Source organism: Xyrauchen texanus, chromosome 42 (assembly GCF_025860055.1).
Source record: "Xyrauchen texanus isolate HMW12.3.18 chromosome 42, RBS_HiC_50CHRs, whole genome shotgun sequence".
In the NCBI taxonomy this organism is placed as follows: domain Eukaryota; kingdom Metazoa; phylum Chordata; class Actinopteri; order Cypriniformes; family Catostomidae; genus Xyrauchen; species Xyrauchen texanus.
In genome coordinates this window covers 12999039-13022238 of record NC_068317.1, presented here as the reverse complement: position 1 = coordinate 13022238, position 23200 = coordinate 12999039, and the positions used below count along the sequence as shown (strand labels likewise).

Genomic DNA, 23200 nt, shown 5'->3' with positions numbered 1-23200 from the left:
GCTCCGCCCCCTAAGTTTCCACCTCCGGCGGCCAAACCGCCGAACCCCATTCCCTTCCTAGAACTGCCTCCCAAAACTCCTGAACCGTCCCTGCTCTGTTGCTGCCTCCCAGAACTCCTGACCCTGTCCCCAAACTGTGTCCGCCTTCCAGGCCTTCTAATCCTGTTCCTGCCCTGTGACCGCCTCCTAGGCCTCCTGATCCTATCCCTGCCTTGTGGCCACCTCCCAGGTCTCCAGATCCTGTCATTGCCCTAAGGCAGCTTCCCAGGCCTCCTGTTTCTGCTCTGTAGCCACCTCCCAAGCCTCCGGATCCTGTCCCTGCCCTGTGGCCACCTCCTAGGCCTCCTGACCCAGTCCCAGCCCTGTGGCTGCTTACTCTTTACAAGTGTAATCGGCCACTTAGACTGCAACATTATGGATTTTTTTTTATTCTGATTGGTTGATGCATGTTTTAAGGGTGTTGATTAGTTGTCAAACTGTACAGCTATGAAATAGTTCCAGATTTGTTAACCACAACAGTATATATTTAATATGTGACTAAACTAAATAGTTATACAGACAAAAGCATTTGAGGGATGTTGTGGTATTAAGGCCTCAGGCATAAAATATTAAATAAATAAATTGTCCAAATTCAATGATTCCTCACTTATTTCATGGCTCTCTCTAATACTCACTCTTTTTATTTTTTTTATTTGACACCTAAACTGTATAATATATCAAGCAACCAAGCCCTGCACGTTTGACTCTACAGTCTTTTTTTCTACAATAATTATATAATGTAGTATATATATAATTATATTGTACAAAAATATTATTTTAACTGAAATCATGTTTCAAGTTCATTTATTTATCGCAGTGAATACTTGCACTATGTGTAAATAGTACTTGCCACATATTGCAACAATTTGCACTCAAATTGAAACAGAATTTGATAACAAACTGTGGAACGAAGGTGTGGATGTGGAAGTCTTTGGAAGTCTGAAAAAACACAATAAACATGCTGCAGTGATGCCCCTATACTGTTTGTTAGTATAGAATTATGGGTGCAAAAAGTGCCTGCCAACTATTTGCACTTAACACCATAGTGCAAATAAGATCATTTTGTTGCTCTTTACACTAAGTGTATATATATATATATATATATATATATATATATATATATATATATATATATATATATATATCACCTATATAGCCTCTGCCTTTATTTATTATTTCCCAAGTAGCCATGTAATGCATTGTATAACATACAGTCAACCAGTCATTAATCCCCTATATATTGAATGGACTGTAATTCCATCCCTTCCAGTCTATTTTTCATTTGTGTCAAATTAAATATGGGCTCTACTCCAACTTAAGTCTAAACAGGGTTTGCAGAAAATAGTTTTATGAGATCTGAAAGGAGAAAAAAAACTCTGTGTATATGAGTATGCTATAATCAAACGCATGACCTTCAGTGCCTCAGCAGAATTGTCTTGTACGAGTCAGAAGCTGTGCCATTGATTGGTTGCACAAGTGGGGCCTGCCCTGGTTCAAACTGTACGTCCTTACAATGTAATCACAGATACTTTGACTGCCTGGTAAAGAGATGTTTCTTACACATGTCTTCTCCCTCTACACAGCTCAGTTCAGCAGGCTGCGTGCTCCGTTCTTAGCTTAATCGATCTCTTTTTAGGTACTTGGTTAGCTAAGCGAGTGTTGGCTTCCCAGGGCCAGCAATTACACGGGCCGATCTCTTATCCGATGAAGACAACAAATGGATGTTCTGACACTCCCTCCCTCAGCTTCATGAGAGAGAGAACAGGTTCTGACTGACAAGGATACAGCTTACCTTATCAGCTCACTTCCCTCACTGTCAATAATGACTGTGGCTCACACACACATTACCTGAAATATTTACTGCAGAGATGAAATGGGGAGTGAGGGCAGTGGGGTAGGAATCAAGCTGTTACTAATCAATCATCGAAAATCACTGTCATACTTTATGGCTCTTTGATCTGGGCTTGCAGTGAGGGGCGCTACAGCGAGAAGTGACGGACAGAGGCAGAACAGGAAAAGCAGTGAGGTGTGTATTAAGGTTTGATGGACAGGGGAAGGAAAAACAATTAGACTAGAGAGTGCTTAGAGGAGAAAATATGAAGGGTAGCAAGATATAAGGAAAGCTGGAGACAAGCGAGTGGGAGGGAGAAAAGAGTACAATAAATTCTCTCGGCAGGGTTAGACCACTTTCACTCGGTTGATCTCTGTGGGACGACACCACTGATGTCCACTAACCAATAAACAAGCTTCCATTGGTTCTCTCCTTATCCAGCTACTCAATTATAATCTCTTTTTCTACTCTTTCTCTTTTCCTCAACTATAATTGTTCACCTAAAACTGACAATTCTCTCTGTAGGTACGAACAATGCAAGTGAATCGTGACCAAAACTTTGAAGCTCTAAAAAGAGTCCTCTTCAAAAGAGCGGTCTTCTAAGGTGATCTAATAGGTTACGCGTGAGAACAGACCAAAATGTAATTCCCTTGCGATCATGATTTCAAGCTCGATTACACTTCCTAGTGCCATCTAGTGCTCTGCGCATGCGTCAAGTACTAGGAAGTGTTATCTAGCTTGACATCATGATCGTGCCTAGAGACCGCAATGGCAAGATGCACAGTGAATAAGTAATGACATTTTGGTCTGCTCTCACCCAAAATGTATTAGATCACTTCAGAAGACATGGATTAAACCACTGGAATCGTATGGATCACTTTTACGCTGCCTTTGTGTGCTTTTTAGAGCTTCAACGTTTTGATCACCATGCATTTGCAATTCCTATTTAATGCTCAGAAATTTTACAGAAATTAGACAATTGTTGATATGGAGTATAAAAAGGGCTTTAAAGTGTTCTTTTAAGGTTAAAGTCTAGCCCTTATATTTTGACATGGGAAGAATATAATGAGACATGTTTTTTTGTTTTAAGTTATGGTTTGTTTTGCCTATGTTTATAGGAATTTGAGATATAGACAGGAAATCGGAGAATGGAGTCGGTACACAATGTAGGCTGGGCTTGAACCTGCATGTGGCACAAACCCTACCCACTGTGCCATGGCTACGAGAGTGCTCGAATTGTTCATAGTTTGTTCATTTAAGTTCATATTGAAGTATAAGTTCTTTTAGAAAGCCTTTGATATCTTTGATAAAATGTTGAATAATGTTTAACAAAAGGAGTGTAAATTGAACCTAAATAATGTAACAAAGTTGTGTCATTTGTAATCAGTTGCAGATTACATTTCAGGAGTAATCTACCAAACACTGCTTGCAAGTAACTTCTCCCCAGGAATCCTCACTATCTATTCCAGACACAAATCTCGAAACCCTGCAGCTCATCAGTGAGTTCATGAAAAACATGTGACCGTGAGACTACTCCTAAACACTGCACTCTGAACCTTTGGAGAGCTACTGAGGCCACATCAAATCCAGAACCATTTGAACATAAGAATGTGTGTGTGTGTGTGTGTGTGTGTGTGTGTGTATGTAGGGCAGGGCCGCTAAGGGCCTCTCCACCTCTGTACCAGCAGGGCCTGAGCTAATCCCTGTCCTGAGGCCCCAGAAAGACATCACCCTCTGCCAGCCGCCTGGTTGTCTCCCTGCTGCTGCAGGAAATGAGCTCAAGAGCACCAGCCAGGGGGAGACTGGCAGACTCAAGACAAGGGCCAGCCCTCCCCTTACTCTGCCCGGAGGTACAGAACCGTGACCCCAACAATGCTAAAGAATTTCAGTCGCATTCTGCATGAGCAGGGCCAGAATACCAGAGGAGATGGGGAGAGGAGGTGTGGACGAGGAGACTAAACGGATAAAAGTTTTAGAGCTTTTGTGTGTGTGCGTGTAATTGAAAAAAGAGAAGGTGTGTGTGTGACAGACAGAGAGAGAGAGGTAGAAAGAAGGAGTGATAGCAAAAACAAAAAGTCAAAAACAAATTGTAAAACCATGAAAAAGATACTGTGTGTGAAATGTGAATAAAAGCATGTTGAGTAGTGAATAAAAAAGTGAAAAAAACAATGCTGGTCAACAGACAGTTGAACAAAAATTAAATGTTTTGGTGCAGATTGACACTAGTTCCTGTTTAAGCCATCAATGACACCAAATGGCTTTAGTTCTTGATGTCTCATACTCGTTCACAACACATAAATGAACATGCATAAGCACGTGAAAGTGTGAAATTCGAGAACTACACACATTTTTCAGTGTTTAGTGACTTAAATTTAAGTATGCTCCATACACAATGCTATCATATGGCTTCACTAGACTTGAAATATAATGCATAAGTTATATCATCTACATTTATTGTACTCATTTTATTTAATTTTTTAAATTTTTTGAGTTTTTGGAGGTCGGTTTGGAGCAAATGACTATGCAGCAGGAGGAAAACAGTGTAAACATTTTCTACATTTCTCATTTTGTGCTCAATACAATTAAATAAAAAAATCGATTTATAGAATGATAAAATATCTCTTATCTCTTACAAGAGTCCAAAATGAATAAAGTCCCAAAAAGCAGTTTGTTGTTTCAACCAAAATCCCAATAATAACCAGAAAATTCCGATTTGGTGTGGAACGTAGGACGTTGTACTACAAACGAGCACAAAATACATTATTTTGACATGACAGAGACATGGCTCCGTTATAATATACAGTAAGTGTTTAAGTATTATAAGTATCTTTAACTGCTTATCCAATGTGCGCAAGATGTCTGCATGCCTGTTTAGGTTTTGACGTCAAAAGCAGAGAATAACCTGCTGATTTCAAGTCTCATGTAAACACACTTTTCTTGCGTTGACGCGCTCTGACAGGAAGCCTGAACGAGCCTTCTGCATTTGGCCTTATGTTGCTGCTTTCCATGTGCTAACAAAATGCTTAAATTAACAAATGAACACTGTACAAATGTTTGCCCCAATGTTTATTTGTTTCTGAGAGAGAGAGAGCGAGAGAGGGAGAGAGAGAGAGAGAGAGAGAGAGAGAGAGAGAGAGAGAGAGAGAGAGAGAGAGAGGGGATTGTATGAGCATGAGGGAGGTGGAGAACAGCAGGACAGAGTGTCGAAACAGTTGATTATGAGTCCCATCATGTGATCAATGATTTAATTAATAAGACGGATCATATGGCTGTCAGCGCACTGACTTCAGAGAAATGATCCCACATCACATTTACTAAACCTTCCCTCCCGGGAATACCGGAATTACCCCATACACACACACACACACACACACACACACTTACCAATTCAATAATTCCCTGTTAGTATAACAGCCCTACACCAAATGGAGGGGACACTGAGGGGACGTAAAAATGAAAGAAGCGTCAGGATAAACGGCTCGGAGAAGTAGAGAGACAGGAAAAGGAAAGGACAAAATCCATTTTGAGGCCCCATTTTCAATTAGGCTCCACAAGCTGTTATCACAGGTGTCACAGAATAGGGCCGAGCGAGGAAGAGTGGCTGCTATCCGCCTGCTGAAATGAACCCTTATCTGCACGCCACAAAGATGTGCCGGGACAGACTATCTGTAAATTACTTTCTGACCGTTCTGCTAACAGGAACTTTATTTCTGTTAGATGACATTCGCCTCTATTTGCTGGTGATCATTTAAATGCCTGCCTAGAAAGAGGGACGTCACCTCTGCCTCTCTCGCTTTCTGTTTGCTCTGCCTCTCCTTTTATCCTTTTCACGAGCCTGTTTTCTTTTTCTGTTAAGAGCTATAATGGCTTTTAGGTAATCTCAAAATATGCCCAAACAAATTTGTGGTCTTTAAAGAGTCCATTGCTACACTACATCAGCAAAAACAAACACATAAAAGATCCTCTTTCATTTTTTTAAAGGAAAAGTTCACAAAAAAAAAGATTCTGTCATAATTTACTCGCCCTCACGTTGTTCCAAACACATTTGACTTATTTTATAAAGAATCTCAAGGTCACACTTTTCCATTAAATGAAAGTGAATAGGGACTTGGCCTCTCAAGCTCTAAAATGGCAAAAATGTACCATAAAACTAGCCCATAAGACTTGTGTGTAATATTTAAAGTCTTCTGAAGCCATACAAGAGCTTTCCATGACAAAACACAGACAAATTTAAATTGTTATTCACTGATAACCTTCCCCTTCGCCAAAGCTCTGAAGTAGACCACAAAGATGGATTACATAAATGGCACAACAAATGCCTTTGGCTCTTGCGTTTCTTGAGACCAGAGGTGGGTAGTGTAGCCAAAAACTAATCAAGCAAAAGTACAATAAAAATTTTGGAAACATAAATCTAGAGGCCTGAAGTTATGTAACACCAATAATAATAAAAAAAATTAACACTTAAACATACTAACATTGCAATATAAAGAAAACAGAATACAAAGAATGTAATGTATGTATAAAGAAACTATATATAATAATAATTTACACATAGAATCAGGCACAGTTTTACATTACCATACAAATCAGACCTCGAGACCAAAATCAAGAACACAATATACAAGTTCAGTCCATGATTATAGAAATGGAGAAAAATCGATGTCCCCATTGAGACTGGGATACAAAAGAGCTTTCAATGTCTGTATCCAGTAAGTCTCCTGCTGCTTTAGTCTTTTCAACTTATTTCCACCCCTGGTACCAAGTGACACCTGTTCTATACCCAATGCTTTCAAAGTGCTGTCATTTCCATGTTCGGCTTGGGTGTAGTGTTTAGCCATTGGGTAGATTGTGTTGCCAGTGTGTATTGGGTACCTGTATTATGCCACTTTTCTCTTAACCTCCTCTTGGTAAGACCTATGTAAAAACATTTGCAGGGGCATTCCAGTCCACATCGTACATACTGTAAGTGGAATTGCAGTTGATAAAGTCCTTGATGTCATACATTTTCTTATGTTTTGTGTCCTCAAAAGAATTGCTTTTAACCATGTTGATAAAATAACTGTGACTGCCACAGCTAAAATTTCCTTTCGGTTTTCTTAGCCAGGTTTCCCGTCTTGGGGCTGGAAGGTAACTTCTCACCAGTGTATCCTTTATTGTTGGGGCATGTTTAAAAGTAAACCCAAGTAAGAGTAAAAAAGTATCCAATTAAAAGAATACTCAAGTAGCGAGTAACTAGTTACTTTCATATGAAACATAATGGATGTTTAAATCCCAATATTCCATTACATAATTTACATTTAACATATAATATAATAATAATAATAATAATAATAATAATAATAATAATCATCATTTAATAGTATAATAATAATAATTATTATTAGTATTGGAAATTCTTTCATCATTCATCCTCATGTTGTTCCAAACCTATATGGCTTTCTTGCTTTAATGCAACACAATTAAGAAGATGTCAGACAGAATGTTATCCTCAGTCACCATTTACCTTCACTGCATGTTTTTTACTCCATATTTTAAAGGGAATCATGACTGAGACTGTCAGTCTCCAACATTCTGTCTAACATCTTTTGGGTTCCACAAAATGCAGAAAGTTACACAGGTTTGGAACAACATGTCTGGAGGGCGGGGAAATGATGACAGAACATTAATTTATGGCTGAACTGTCACACTAAAGGATGCTGGTAAGATTTGGATGAATCTGTCAATTAGAAGAGAAGTTTGGAAACCAGTTTCTAGTAATTATTAAGGTGAAAAACGAGAACAATATTCCACAGGCCAAATAATATATAATGCTGAATTAAACTAAGCAAGATCATGCTCTATTAATTTCACAACTTTTTAAAGTCCTGAATGAGTTCTTAGTTATGTTACAAAATTTTTAGGGTAGAAAGAATTTAGATCATTAGTTCTGTTCAGTAAACTGCACCTTATCTCTGTATTTGGAAGCATGTTAGGCTTATTTCTAAACATCACTGCAGTGTGTTTATTGTGTTTATTTAGGCAGACACAGACACGCTACTTTAGCGCCTACACCTAAACCTAATCTTAACCTTACCTTAGAAAAAAATAACTTGGGTTTTACTACAGTAACCATGATTTCTCCATCATTGTGGTGAATTTTCAGTAACCACAAAATAAACCATGGTTACTGTATTACCACAATTTAATGTACTTGACATTCACTGTGACCAAATCACAGTGACAACATTTATATACATTTTTATAAATTATTTTAAGTAGTATTAAATGAAATATTAAGAGTGGAAACAGGAAATCAAATGGGAAAAAGAGTGGGACAATATGCAGATTCCAACCGCGGTCGCTAAGACAACGATACACAATCACACAGGCCGCTGCAGCGACACCTGAGGTTTGGTTTGTCATATATGTCTGTGGTTTCACCAGATTATTGGGCTGCACTTTGTGGCAGATGCTACTTGCAACAGGGTGCTAACAGACACTTTGTGTGTTCCACATAAGAAAAAAGTCATACAGTGTTAACTATTCCTATAAGGAGCAGAACTTCCACCTCTAGAAATACACTGTACAATCTTTGCCTGACAATCCAAACTCTTCCCTCCTTTTTTTTCCTCTGTCTCTCCATCCGTTCCTTATGTGTCCTTCCTTCATGTTCACTTCATCATTGTGGCATCCATGACAAAGTACATCAAACCAACAATCCTGAAACTCTTTTGCACTCTCATTCTCTCTCTCCCTCTGTCCCACTGTCCTCTCTGAATGGCGGGTGCCTTTTTGCCCCTTTCTCCTTTTTAATTAACAAATTATCCCATGACGACCAGATTTATTCAGCCGAAGCGTATGAACATCTCTCTCTTTCTTTCTTTCTTTCTTTCTTTCTTTCTTTCTTTCTTTCTTTCTTTCTTTCTTTCTTTCTCTTTTTCTCTCTCTCCCTCTCACGGTTTAGGCAGCAACAATAGAATCAGGGGACTTTGTGGTCCACCTGCCTAGCAAATGATGTGAGCTGAGGAGGAGGGAAGCCCCCCTCCCTTCACCCCTTCCAAAGAGGACCAATCAGGCCTTTGTGGTGGCACAGTCGGTTCCTTTGAGCTGTCAGGCCGGGGGAGCGGGTCCGCAGATGAATGCTGTGCAGGCCTGTGCCAGTCTTTAGCTATCCATGTGGGAATGCTCCCCACCAAGCCTGCACAATTACACAGCGCGGCTAAACTTTTTCATAACTTTGGAAAGCGGAAAGGAAGAAAAGTATTAGGATAAAGGAGAAGAAAATTGAAAAAGAGAAATGTGCTTGCACTATTGGGTGTTAGTAACCTTAAGAAACAGCTTAAACCATCCCTTTGCTGGTCTTAGCTGGTTTAACCTGGTCTCCCTGCCTGTCCAAGCTGGTCTCCAATTGGTCTCCCAGTCTGACTGGCTTAAAAGTGGTCAAAAGCCAGCAAAGAGACTAGACTTACTTTTTTTATACCAGCAGTGTGGCTAGAAATACTTGCATTTTTTCTTCTATTAATTTGAAAAATACTATGAATCTGTTATCTTTTCCCAAGTGAAATAAAGTCTTATCAAACACCTGGCTTCCTTTGTTCCCTTAGAAGCTACTCTTTCTCAAAATCATTAATGTTGGCAAGCTTGTAATTCATCTCTTTTTTTTTAAACTTAAGCTCTGCACCACCACCACATTCTCGCTGTATTATTTGGGGTTTCCCCTTCTGCACATTGCTGGGACGTGCCAAGACTGATCTAGGATTAGTTCTGGTGTTTATCTTGAAGGTAAAGGTTATTACTGCACCATAACTGGCTGATCCTGGGTCTGTGAAAGAGGAGGGACAATAGACCGCTGCCAATGTTGGGCTGCTCACAATTGCCTTTTGTTAGTGTTGAGGGGGCGGCCCGGGTATCACGGGTTAAAGTTGACGGGGTTTAGGTTACATCAGATAAGAGGTTATGAGTATTGGGAGACCAAGAGAATGCAAGGTAATTATAACCACACCAGGAATGTGTAAGCTTTCTTATGGCTGTGGTAAGGCCCTTCGGGGAGCAGGTCTGGGGTCTGTTGTGATGGATAGCTCATTATGGTTCTGTTGAGAGCTTGCGGTCAGGGCTGCTTACTGGAATCAGAGCTTTAGAAAACGCTGTAAAAGTTTACTATGTTGGTATGTGAATTTAGAAGAATTTCCATCACATTCTGCCTCCAAAACAACTTCTATGGTTTGCTCTGCCCACAGGAATGAAAAATCACAAATGAGATCTCTTTTGGACTATTCTGGGTTCAATATAAGTTAAGCTCAGTTGACAGCTTGTGTGGCATAGTGTTGATCACAACAGAAATTAAAAAAAATTAAAAAGAGAGCAAATTCTGAGGTTACAGTAAGGCACTTCCAATGGAAGCGAATGGGGCACATTTCTGGAGGTTTTAGAAAGCCAGAAATGTGAAGCTAATAATTTTATAAAGCACTTAACATTAATTATCCGGTTAAACTTGTGTATTTTTGTGCTGTGAAATCGATTAAATCGTTGTTTATATGGTCGTTTTAGCATTTTAGACTTTACGCTGTTACATCGCCATGGCAAAGAAGTTGTAAAATTGTCTATAACTTTACACAGAGAAGGTTAATAAGTGATTGTATTACACTTTAAAAAAAAGTGTTTTTTGATAGTCAACATTTTGCCACAAATGCTGTCAATTGAGCTTAACTTGTACTGAACCTGGAATATTCCTCCCAGACAAAAATGAGAGAACAAATGATAAAACATTTTCTCTTGACAAAAAGCCCCCTGTAATCTCTCATGTGTCTCCTCCAGAGTTTCAGAAGAGATTTCAGCAATGTCTCACTTTTTGAGAAATATTCTGGAAAATCTCACAGATTTTCCAAAATACCAAAGTCTGCAATCAAAAGTCCGAGCTCTTATCTGAGCTATGCCATCCACATTATTGTTATAGCTCTATGCTCTTACTGTATGTCAATAACTGCCTCATCTTTATTCATCCTAAGACATTTTAGAAGAAAGACAAAGTTGATAAAATAACAGTTTCATTAAGTCTCCTGAGCTATGAATGAGTAATATTTTCCTCTGGGTGTAATCCTTCAAAAAGGCACAATGAATGTGCCACATGACCTCTGACAGCTGATATAATCCTTCATATCTTGGATCTGCATATTAGAAATGTTCAAACTTATTATGGATGAAAGATTTGTCATGCCTTACTATTTCATAAACAGTTTGCTTGGAATGTTAAGCTTGAGTCTTGTGGCATGTTGAGGGTGATGGTTTTCATTTAGAAGTGAACCCCTGGTTTTCTCCCCTGAGTATAGGACTGCAATCTTGGCCAGATGATCGCTGCAGCAAACTTTCCAAGACAAACCTTATGTTGTTCAGAGGAGTAATTACCCTTGCATTACAGAGAAAAATCCACAATCAGTAAGCCAAATTACATCCATGATTTTTCCTCAACAGTAAAAGCCCTATCCCCCATCTCTGCCCCCCAACCCCTCCCCAAACCCGTCGCCCCACCTCTAATTAATGAAAGAGAGCTGGCCATCTGGGAATGAATAACAGTGAAATAGAGATGGAGAGAGAGCTCATAAGAACAATTAACGATGCCCTCCTTCACAAAAAAAAAAAGGAAATTCTTTTTCTGACTTCCTGCCATTTCACCAGAGGCTCTCATATGGAGTGGTACAAAACTAAAACCACTCATCAACCAAGACACACACTCAAAAACACACATGCATGCATACACAAATACATTTGTGTGACTTTTTCATCACAAGATGGTGAGAAAGGAGAGTGATTGATACAACCCTGCTGAAAAACCAAGCTACAACCATTATATACAAATAGGCCTAGATGGTTGATCAGCTGGGCTATCAGCTGTGGACCCGATTTCAATCTGGAAGACCATCTTGATCAAGCTGGTTAGAGCTGGTTAGACCCTATTGGACCAGCAAAACCTTGCTACGAAGTCCAAAATCCAGCTTGATCAACCATAAAATGGTATAACCTGGTTTTCCTTGCAGGAATCCTAAATATTTAAGATATTTCCATCAATAGGGCATAAATAATACATTTTATGAAGCACTAAAACAATAAAAACAGAAATGGAATAGAGGATGGACAGAAGTTTGGGTTTGATGGTTTAAAAACTAAAGAAAGAAAAGCTAAAGTTGAAGGGGTGAAGCTGTACCATTGGAGGTAGTGCTGGAGGCCACGGCCTTCTCACTGATGTCTGTGCGGGAGGATGCACTCTTGGTGGCTACGATGGTCTCCACTCTCTTCTTCTTCTCTGCTGCAGAACTGGTCTGGGACTGGGTTTCCATGACAACTGTGCATTCCTCAGTACCACATCAAGACAAAATACCTGCAGGTTCAAGGAAGAGGTCAAAAGTAAGAAGAATGCAGATGAGTCTGGGAAAGACCTTTATGCATGACACTGATCTTCAATCTTCAAAACAGAAGCTGCTTAATTGTTTTTTCATTACACATTTAAGAATTTAATAACAATTATGGATGTCCAAGAACAGATAATTAATAATTATTTGTAAATCCTTGCACATGACTGCCTGTCTAAGATTTCTTTTGGGAATATCAGAGTGCTAAGAGGCCTTATCACCCCAATTCTACAACTCAGAAAGATAGTGTTTTACTTAAAGGGATAGCTCATAAATTTAAATTCATCATTTACTCACCCTTATGCATTCCTTGATATGTATGACTTTATGTATTCTGCTGAACACAAACAAAGATTTTTAGAAGAATATTTCAGCTCTGTAGGTCCATTAAATGCAAGTGAATGGTGGACAAAACTTTAAATGTCCAAAAAACACATAAAGGCAGCATAAAAGTAATCCATAAGTCTCCAGTGGTTAAAGCTATATCTTCAGAAGCGATATGATACTAGGTGTGGGTGAGAAACAGATAAAAGTCTTTTTTTTTTACTACAAATCTACATTTTCACTTTCAGAATGTGAAAGTGAAAGTGTTGATGTATGGTAAAAAATGTTTTTTTATATTCATCTGTTTTTCACCCACACCTATCATATCGCTTCTGGAGATATAGCTTTAACCACTGGAGACTTATGGGTTACTTTTATGCTACCTTTATGTGCTTTTTGGAGCTTTAAATCCACTTGCAATGTATGGACCAACAGAGCTGAGATATTCTTCTACAAATCTTCATTTGTTTTCTGCAGAAAAAAGAAAGTCATAGGCCTACACATTTTGGATCTGAGATTTTTCATTTTTGGGTGAACTATCCCTTTAAACCTAATTTGATGGTTTTGGGTTCACCCAAAATGCTACATTAAAAGTTCTGGGCCCCCTATCAATGCCTTGATACAGAGACAAATTGGTCTACAGATTTACTAGTTAGTCAAATTTGATTCTCAAAATCCATTTCACACTGGAATATGACATGACAAGTTAAAAATACACACATTTGAAATATGCATATTTACATTAAGCAAATTCCACATTTGTGAATCTACAAATCATCTATAATTGATGTAAATGTTCAGTCTTTCTGTTTGTTGTAACAGAATTATTGAAATGGTCTAACAACATTTCTAATCGTTTTCTAAGTCTCTGACAGGAGTAGGTTACAAGGGGAATATAGAGGCAGCTGTCTGGGATTTACAACACAGCTATTCAACTTCAGAGTGCTTGAATCTGGGAAGGGGGGCAGACAAACACAGTTAGCTTTGTTTGTTTAGGGACTTTTTTCCTCAACCGCTCGAGTGTGTGTGTTCACTTTCAGCTTGATACAACATCTGCTAACAATCCTGGTTTACGAAACAGAAAAAAATGGAACAACCATGCAATTATCAAGACTTATTTTCATTTTTCCTTTTGGTTGTTTGTTTTGCATGCAAGGACATTTTTTTAGCCTTTTGATTTGTTAATGGAGATGAATAAATGTTGGCATAAATTCTTGTGAGGATGGTCAGGCAAATCTGTTTGGTTAGTAACTGTGGAACTGTTGAAACCTGGCAATGTGTGTCAAAAAGTGTAAAAATGTCCCAAAAGTTGGTTTACACAGTCTGATTGTGGAGCAAGGGTAAAGAGGAAAAAGTGTGGAGAGACGAGAAAAGAGATTGAGAGTCGGGACATACACATTCCTGTGGACAAGCAAAAACGGTGAAATTGTGTCCACTCAAGCATAGCTGACATGTCTTTTGTGTGCTCCATGGGGCGGCCGGCTGTACAACTGCAGCAATTAAAACCGGGACCTTTTCACCCATAATCCCACTGACCTGGCCTGTGCCACCTAATCCCACAGGTGTTCAGGAATCCTGATTCTCCACGCTTCTCCACCCAACTTCACCCTTCAGCAACACTCTTTCTTTCTCTCTTATTTTATACTTATATCCTGTATCTTTTTATCTCTTCCACATATTCCACATAAATTGTAGTTGCAAAATGTAAAATTGTAAAAGCAGAACCACCATACTATTGGTATTGGTAGATGATGATATAAATAATCGCATATTAATCTCGGCACACACATTTTGTAACAGTGCATCCCAAATTTCCTCTTCTTTTTTTTTAGAAGAGAAAAATATTAGATCTAATTTGTGATTTTTCTTTCCCATTGGATTACACAGTTGATTATTTGCTCATTAGATGAGATTATTTAGTCATTTTCTTTTGCCCAATGAAATTCAACACTGTAGTTTTATTACATACAGGTGTACTTTATAGTGTGCATGTCAATAACACAGTGTTAAGTAGCGCTGACAATGAACAGATGATACGTTTATGGCCTTAATGTAAGTGTCAGGATGTTAAACCACACATTAGAATGCATTAAAACCACTGTTTGGTGACAGTTGTTCCCAAAATAAATGTAAATTCTCATATTAATGCTTATTCCTTGCTCTAACAGTGTCCCATACCCAATTAGCTGTGGGAAAGAGAAAGAGTGTTTTTTTTCTGTGTTCTGGTCCATAATCCTTTCTCACAAAAAAGAGAAGTGATTAACCAGGTTTAAAATACCACAATTCAGCCTTCTAAAAAAAAAAAATCTTATTTTAAGCATATTAAGCAAATCAATTTAACATAAATTATATGCTCTGCTGACAAAAGCTAGGAGTTGAAAGTCAGCTATGAATGGTACATCAAAGTCACAACTGAAATACTGTTTTGACTCAGCTTGATACAATTCAAACTTCAAGGTGTTTGTCTTCACCTTGTCATCATGTAAACATCATTTCCTTTCAGAGGTTTTACATGGTTCTCACTAGCATACTTCTTATAAACCAAAGGCGGTTTCTATACGGTGGGATTTGTGATTGGATTCATAGTCTCTGGTGTGCAGGTGAGCGGATTAGTTTTAATTTAAAGGTCAAGAGCATGGGCGCCTGCAGTATTTCATCTGAGGGTACGCACAGAAATCTGCCTAATAAACCTTATATCTAAGGGGGTCCGGGAGCATGCTCCCCCAGGAGATTTTTTTCTTTTGTGCAAAAAACAACACCAAAGCATTCAGTTTTGGTGACTGAGATAAGCATTTGTTTTATTTTCTTTAGGATGAGTAGCAGTCATGTAACTATTGGCTAAAGCATTTCTCATAACCGTTCAGAAAGATGCATTTTCACGCTTAAAAAGCAAAATAGAGCACAATAAATAGAGCAGAACACAGGTGTCTTGAGACAGTTGAAGTTCTTTTTAAATTGACACAGAGGCTAAAAACGAAGCGCTCCCGTGATAGATGCTAAAAACACAGTGAAACGAGACGCAGCTGTTAAAAGACATAACCCTAACTATAGAAAAGCAGTGCGAGCGGATGCAAAAACACGTTTGGTACCATACAAATTGTACTGAATCACGAATCGATTCAGACTGTTTTGCAAGCCTGTTTGGCCAATTCACAGAACAAAGCCAACCCAAAATAATTATTTTCGCATAAAATCGCATATTGGGCATTGCTAGTTCTTTTAAACAGCCAACAGAATTACGGGACACATTTCATGATTGGTGAAATATTTTCAGAGTAAATGTTAAATGATTCTCAGGTCAATCAGATCACTCATGGTACGCACAGTGTGTACAGCCGTACAGCTGCAGGCGCCACTGGTCAAGAGAACAGATTTTGGGTTTAGTGGGTACGTGATACTGGGTTAGTTTAAAACAGGGTACTGAGTGTTTTGTTTGAAATGTTTCCAGGGCAAATATTAGCTCATAGTCAAAAGTTAAAAGAAAGCTTCTGAGTATAAACTAATGATAGCGTTCAGACTGTGGTTAAAGTTCAAGGCTGAAATTTCTGTATAGAGAAACTGGGGTTTTGGTTTATGAAATGATGGGTTTGGGGTGTAAAACTTTGGGTTTGAGGGATAAATGTCACTACAGAGCTGTACCTCAGAAGACATTCCACTTGAAAATATGTGAGGAACATATGAAGTTCCTTATGGCGTGACCACAATTATGTTGCGTCAGCAGCATGGGAGACCCAGGTTCTTATCTCGGTTGAAACCAGGAAATAATTGCATTTGTATAATCAATGATGAGTGTAATGTGGATTTTTACTCCACTGATGATTAGGTTTAGGATTGGGGTTTTGGTTTTTAATGTTTTTAAAGTTTTGCTTTTTCCCCAACTGATTCTGATCCCAACAGAATATGCCTCAACCTCAACACAACATCAGTTCACGAGAATCTATTTGGCAACAGGCAAAATACACACATTATTTGTAACCTTTTGCAAATAGTTTGAAAATGCTGTTGAAATGTCTCATTTAAGTCCTTTTGTTTTGACTTCCTTTGGGGGGACAAAAATGTATGTATAGCAACAGACAATCCAACAAAGTAAGAGTCTAAATTATTTTCTGTTGTTATCAACATTTTGCCACAGATGCTGTCAATAGAGTTTAACTCTATTCTATCCTTCAGCTCATTTACAAAGCTATCAACAGGCCAGAATGTTCGATGTTTAAAACCATTTCTATTAACTCTCTCCAAAGCCATCCTTGCGATCCACTGCCCTGTAACCACCTGCAAACAAGCTTTCCTCTTGGTGAACAGTATCTGTTGAAACTGAGACAGAAGTATAGGAAGGTTTTGAAGCAAAAAAGGGCTGTTTAAAGGATAAGTGAGCCAAGCTCCCTTGTCCCAGCCACACGGTCCACCAGTGAGCATTGAGCACAGTGCGCTAATAAGATTAGCTTTCCTCTCTCTCTTTACGCATAGTGTCATACAACCTTTTCCACTTAAAATGCTTTAGAGGAGCCGGCGAGGGATCACAAATGACTTTCACCGGCAATTGAGCTCGCCGCGTCTTACATTCCTGTGTAACAAACACGCAACGATGTAATCTTAATGCTTACACGGTCCCTCTTTTGCGCTTGCTGCTCAGTAGATAAGAGCAGAAGAAAGAACGCATGACAATAGCAAACCTCTCGTGAGCACCGGCTCCTTGGCTTATTAGATGCCTTGTTTGTTTGTTTGTTCTGCCCCACATTGGTTTGAAAGCTGAGAGAGGGGGGAAAGCAGAGACACAGAGAACAAGAGACCCAAAAGACGTGGCGAAATGAAGGAGCAGCTTTTTTCTTCTTCGTTTCTTCCCCCAGAGCCAAGAAGTTTCTGTTGTGTAGCCATCTCAGAAATGCTCCTGACAAGACTCATTTCCACGCTGTGCCACAGAGCTCATGTCAGATGGTTTGCACGCTTTATTATCTCAGACAAATGAAAAGGGGGAAATGCAAGTTCAGCTGTTTGTTTGAAAGCCGCCAAACTATCTAATTCAAGGCCTAATGTGAACGGACAAACAGAATGTGTAAGGTAAAAGCCTGAAAGCACAGTAGTGGTAGCATATATCAGATGGTAATACTATTGTACTTTGATATATACAACATTATGGTATGGAAAAAATCAAATATGATAAAAATGATTCTTTACACAGCTCAAATTCTTGATTCTGATTGGTTAACTGTAACATTCTGCAACCACATTTGTTTTATATTCGCACAAATCAAGAATGCCTAGCGCTATTAGTCTAACAAAAACTTAATTAAGACTAAGAAGGTTTTTATATACTTATGTAAATCTGCATAAAGTGATAAATAATCAAAGTACTGTACTAATGTTTTATATACTCACTGATAACGAAAAAAAAATAGTTTTTATGAAATGCAGTTGAAAGATCCTTTCGTAATATGTGCTATCAACACTGTTTAGTGGCCTATATGTTTAGTATGATACTAATAATTTATTACACAGTTCGAATACTTGATTCTGATTAGCAAATCGAGACATTCTGTGGTAAAATATACTTATATAAAAAAATATTTTGCAAACACAAAATGTTTCTGTATAATTGGTTGTTGTTTCAGGAAACAAATTTGACAGCTGTGGAAATAAATACATAATAATAATAATATATATATATATATATATACACCGATCAGCCTCAACATTAAAACCACCTGCCTAATATTGTGTTGGTCCCCTTCGTGCCGCCAAAACAGTGCCATCCCGCATCTTAGTAAAGCAATATAATGAGATTATATTCTTCTCACCACAACTGTACAGAGCGGTTATCTGAGTTACCGTACACTTTGCCCAAGACAATTCTCTGTTGACCTCTCACATCAACAAGGCATTTCCATCTACAGAACTGCCGCTCACTAGATGTTTTTTGTTTTTGGCACCATTCCAAGTAAATTCTAGAGACTGTTGTCTGTGAAAATTACACACACATCAGTTACAGAAATACTCAAACCAGCCCATTTGGTGCCAACAATCATCCATGCGATTATCTAATCAGCCAATCATGTGGCAGCAGTGCAGTGCATAAAATCTTGCAAAAATGGTTCAGGAGCTTCAGTTAATGTTCACATAAACCATCGGAATGGTGACAAAAATTGATCTCAGTGATATGGAGCATGGCATGATTGTTGGTGTGTTTATGTTTGTGTGTTTTTAGTTCAGTTTATTATTAAAACTATTATTTAGATTGTCAAGCCGGTTTTCGCCTCTTCTTTCCTTTAACCCTCTGGGGTCGACAGACGCGCCTGCTGGATATTTTCGTCATTACAGCAGAAACAACTTAAAATACCCCATCATTTTTGAGTATACAGATAAGTGTAAGACATCATTAGAGACTACAAAGGGTCTTATTTTATTTGTGTACACTCACCATAACAACAAAATCTTTTTTGCTTTTGTAAAATAAAGAAAATAAAAGGGTGAGCTTTCAGCAGTCTCTGTGTTCACGAGCATATTTCAGAAACACGTCACAAAAATGAACTGAAACTGCAAATACTTATCACACAAACATGAAACATATGTCTAAAAAAGCTTAAGATTTCTACTTTTAAATAAAACAATTCAAATTTAAAACAAATATTCTCCTGCAATGCAATCTGTTTGAAACAAAGTGATGTACAGTTTTTACTTGGCTATCTTATTATCTGTAATGTGATCCCACCCACCAGCAGAGCACGGCATTCATACGGTAATGTGCTGAGACGATCAATGCAAATGTACATGCCCCGACTGTGAGGTTGTAAACACATTTCATAAATTTTTATGCTAGTTTGCAAAGATACACAGGCGAGAAAGCTCCAGGATAGTATGGAAGAGTTAACATTTTCCTCAGAAGAAGAGCAGGACTCCGATGAACATTTGTATATTGAAGAGAGACTTGATCCAGTCGAGGATACAATTTCGGACGAGTAAGTCATTTGGTTTTCATTAGTTGACATTCTATTTTATATAAACATGTACATATTTTACTAGTGGGACTGTTCCCAGACTTGCCAGCCAGGATTCAGAGTATTGATATTTGAAATATGTCCTAATAAGCAAGTTTTAGTTACATTTAAATTCTGTTTTGGCTAAAGCAGGTATTTCAATTGTATGCTGTATAATATAAATATTATATGTAATATGATATAAAAATAATATGAATGTTTAGATTATATTTTATCTAGTGTTTGTAATGCCTCATTATCATCAACAAAGCTTGTGCTTGCAAATATTTGTTAGGGTTAAATTAGTAAAATGCACTTTAAATATGCCCATATTAGAAAATCAGCATATTAGGATGATTTCTGAAGGATCGTGTGACACTAAAGACTGCAGTAATGATGCTGAAAATTCAGCTTTGATCACAAATTGCATTTTACAATATATTAAAATAGAAAACTGTTCTTTTAAATTGTACATGGGGTCTGTCTAGATTTGATCAAACATTACTTCTTCTCAAATAGTGATGGTGCCGTTTTTTAACATTAGTAATGTCCTTAATAAATTTTGTGATCAGTTGAATGCCACTTTGGTGAATTAAAGTACCAATTTCCTTCTGAAATGGCAAAATCAGTACATTATTCCAAACCTTTGGCTGCCAGTGTGTATATATATAAATACATATATACGATAACCCAATTGTACTTTTTTCCATGGGATTTGAAATTTAAATGCCAGATAAAGTAGCATGGCCAGTTTCAAAGTTGAGGTTCCTAACTATGAAGTAGTCAATAGCCTGTCTCAGTGTGTGTATGTGTCATAAACAACACTCAAGTTTGATGTCACATTGAGAATCTAGATGTGTGGGGGAAGAGAGATCCATCTCATTCTGCATCTAGTGTTTATGTGCACACATTCAATATTTGCGTTTGGTGGTATGTGAATCTGAAGTTCAGGTAGCAGAAGATAAAGAAAGAGGGTTTCCTTTGCTGATGCAAAGCACCCAGTCAGCCCATTTTCTCTTTTTTCTCAATCACATACACACACATACACACACACACACACACACACACGTTGCTTGCATTGACTGAGATCAAACATAGCTGTAGTGAGGCTGCTAAGGCTTTTAGGGGGGTCTCACACTCATCTCCCCAGAGGCTCGGAGCACACCTCAATTCCTGTCACATCTCAGTACCTTACAAACTCACAACAGGTGCAGAGCCCTACATACATCTAACTGCCTTCCTCTGGCTATATATCAACAGATGATCTTACACAGAATCACATTTTATTGCTCAGAGGTCACTCTTTCATAACTCAGGAGAATTAATCGAGCTTCATTAAAGTATCAAGTTAATTTCAGATGTTTCCCCCTAAAATTCCTTTAGAGAGGTTCAAATTAAAGTAAAGTACGACTTCAGATACACACCATTTTCAGATACCAACCAAATTTCAGATACTCAAAATGCATACGCTTATACTCGCGCACACAAACACCTCCTTGCCTATCCAATCAGCCAAAGCAGATAGGCCTTATTAGCCCCATTGGTGTAGAATCAAGGAGCAAATTATCTATCCCATGGCTTCACGATTCATCAAGCTACAGCCCAGTCCCACAGCTGCCCCCTCCCCCCCAACAGTCCCCTGGAGAAGTCATAATGTTTACTTAAAGACAGGCTGCTGCCCCACAGGCATGCTCTATTAGTTCTTATTAATTCCTATACAGATCCTGGCAGCCTCACCATTTACAGCTTATTACAACCCAGAAATTAGACTAGATGAAGTCATCCTGCAGTATAGGGCTCTGCTGTTGAAAGAAAAGGAGGGAGGGGACTTCCATTGAGGGCTGAATGTAGAATGAAGAAAATGAAAGTGAGATGGAGAGAGGAAAAGACAGATGGAGGAGAGCAGAGGGGAGAGAGGAAAGGTCAAGCGAAGAGAACACGTTAGTTTTAACATAAACAAAGATAAATACGGAGCGGAAGAAATGCGAAAGAAGGACGACAAACCAGTCCAGATAATGTTATCGAAATTTTGAAATTGAGGGATGGCAAGAGGCAGTAAGATAGAGCGAGATGGAGAGTGTGAAAAAAAGGGGGCGAGTTTTAGGGCCGATGTTCTGTCTAGAATGGTTGCTCTTACAAAAGCTGCTGAATCATATAAACCGGACATCTTCTAATAGACAGTACTTACAGTACTTACAGTATACATCTGCTCAGACTTATGAGAAATATCTGTTCTGAAGGGTCGTATGCTAAAATTCAGTGTTTGTTATTTTTGAAGGATGCATATGGATTGCATATGTGGAGTTTGACCACGTTTTGCACACATGCGAGTACTGGGTAGGTAAATTTAGTATTAATCATATCTCACTTAAATTATTTATAGCCCAGAGTGTTTTCCAATAAAGGGAACATGTGTAATGAGAATGTTAATGTTTTAAACTGTTATATATGTCTTTAAAGCCTGGTTTAAAAATAAGCAAAATGCATTGAGTGATTTAAGCAAGTACTTAAATGCATAAAATACTGTGATTTATATAAGCATGTATTAAGCAAGTGTTGAGGTATATGGGTAAGCTAATGCCCTGTTTTTCCTTTCATTTGGGTAGTAGCCTCTACCCAAGATCATTTCTGTATTTCGTTACCGTATTTCATTTCCATTTTACTGTTTTTCATTGTTCTGCATTTCATTATGCTGGAAAGTATCAGCATTCTTTTTATATATATATATATATATGGCCCAATCGACCACTATATGTTTTCTTCAGATAACCCCCCATCCTTTGTGATTACTTACATCCCAACATCTGCATAAAAATGGCCAAATATCTACCATTTTTATTCTAATATATTTCATTTATTATTTTTATTCTGCCTGGTCGATATATACACTATGTCTAATCACTCATAAGAATATTAAAAAGAGCAGTCAGACACATAAAGCGAGCAGTAAAGCGAGAACATTTGTAAATTTGTTTACTTTGTAAAGGTCTGTATCTTTTGACCAATAATATTAAGTGTCAGAGAAGTTTGTTTTGTTAAGTAATCCCATCTGAAAGAGACTTGTGTAATGATAAACAGCTAAACAGGATTATGTGTGCATGTCTGTGTCTAAAGTTTATTTACTTTTACTAACTGCATGAGGAAGACATTGTGTGAGTTTCTATATTCCTCTGTAAATCAGAGGCAAATACATTTGGAGAGTCCAACAGACGGGAGGCAAACTAAGATGTGGGACAAAGGCACCAGGGAGGCAGGCACAGGGGGAGTTCTGGAAACTTCTACCAACTCTGTAACTCCCCACACACACTCGGAAACATCTCCCATCTGCATGTACTGTACACAGAGAGACACGAGCAGAAACACAGAGGCAAGAATTGCTTCTCACTTCATCTGTCTTCTCCCGCAGCCTTCTCTCCATATTTTTCATCATCCTCCAACCCACCATATTATCTCAGATTTAATCTCACACACAATCTCAAACTCTAATGAAATTGAAAGAGATGTTCTTCTTCGTTCTTCTCTCAGAGCCAAAAAGAAGTTTGAAACAGCTGAGCAATGACATGCTGATTGCGAATATCCAGACACCAGCCACTTAGAGGAGCATTTAAATATGAGGATGCACAACACTACATGTAAAACAATGACAGTGTTAT

General features: G+C 38.3%; 1 protein-coding gene across 1 annotated transcript in view; it reads right to left on the bottom strand.

The window, feature by feature from the left end:
• Positions 1-23200, bottom strand: part of LOC127634864 (transcriptional activator GLI3-like) — a 171114-nt gene that overhangs the window by 131411 nt on the left and 16503 nt on the right. The window contains exon 2 of the mRNA XM_052114588.1: positions 12048-12221. Within this exon, the coding sequence (XP_051970548.1) occupies positions 12048-12180 (133 nt within the window). The 5' untranslated portion in view covers positions 12181-12221. The remainder of the gene's footprint in view (positions 1-12047; positions 12222-23200) is intronic.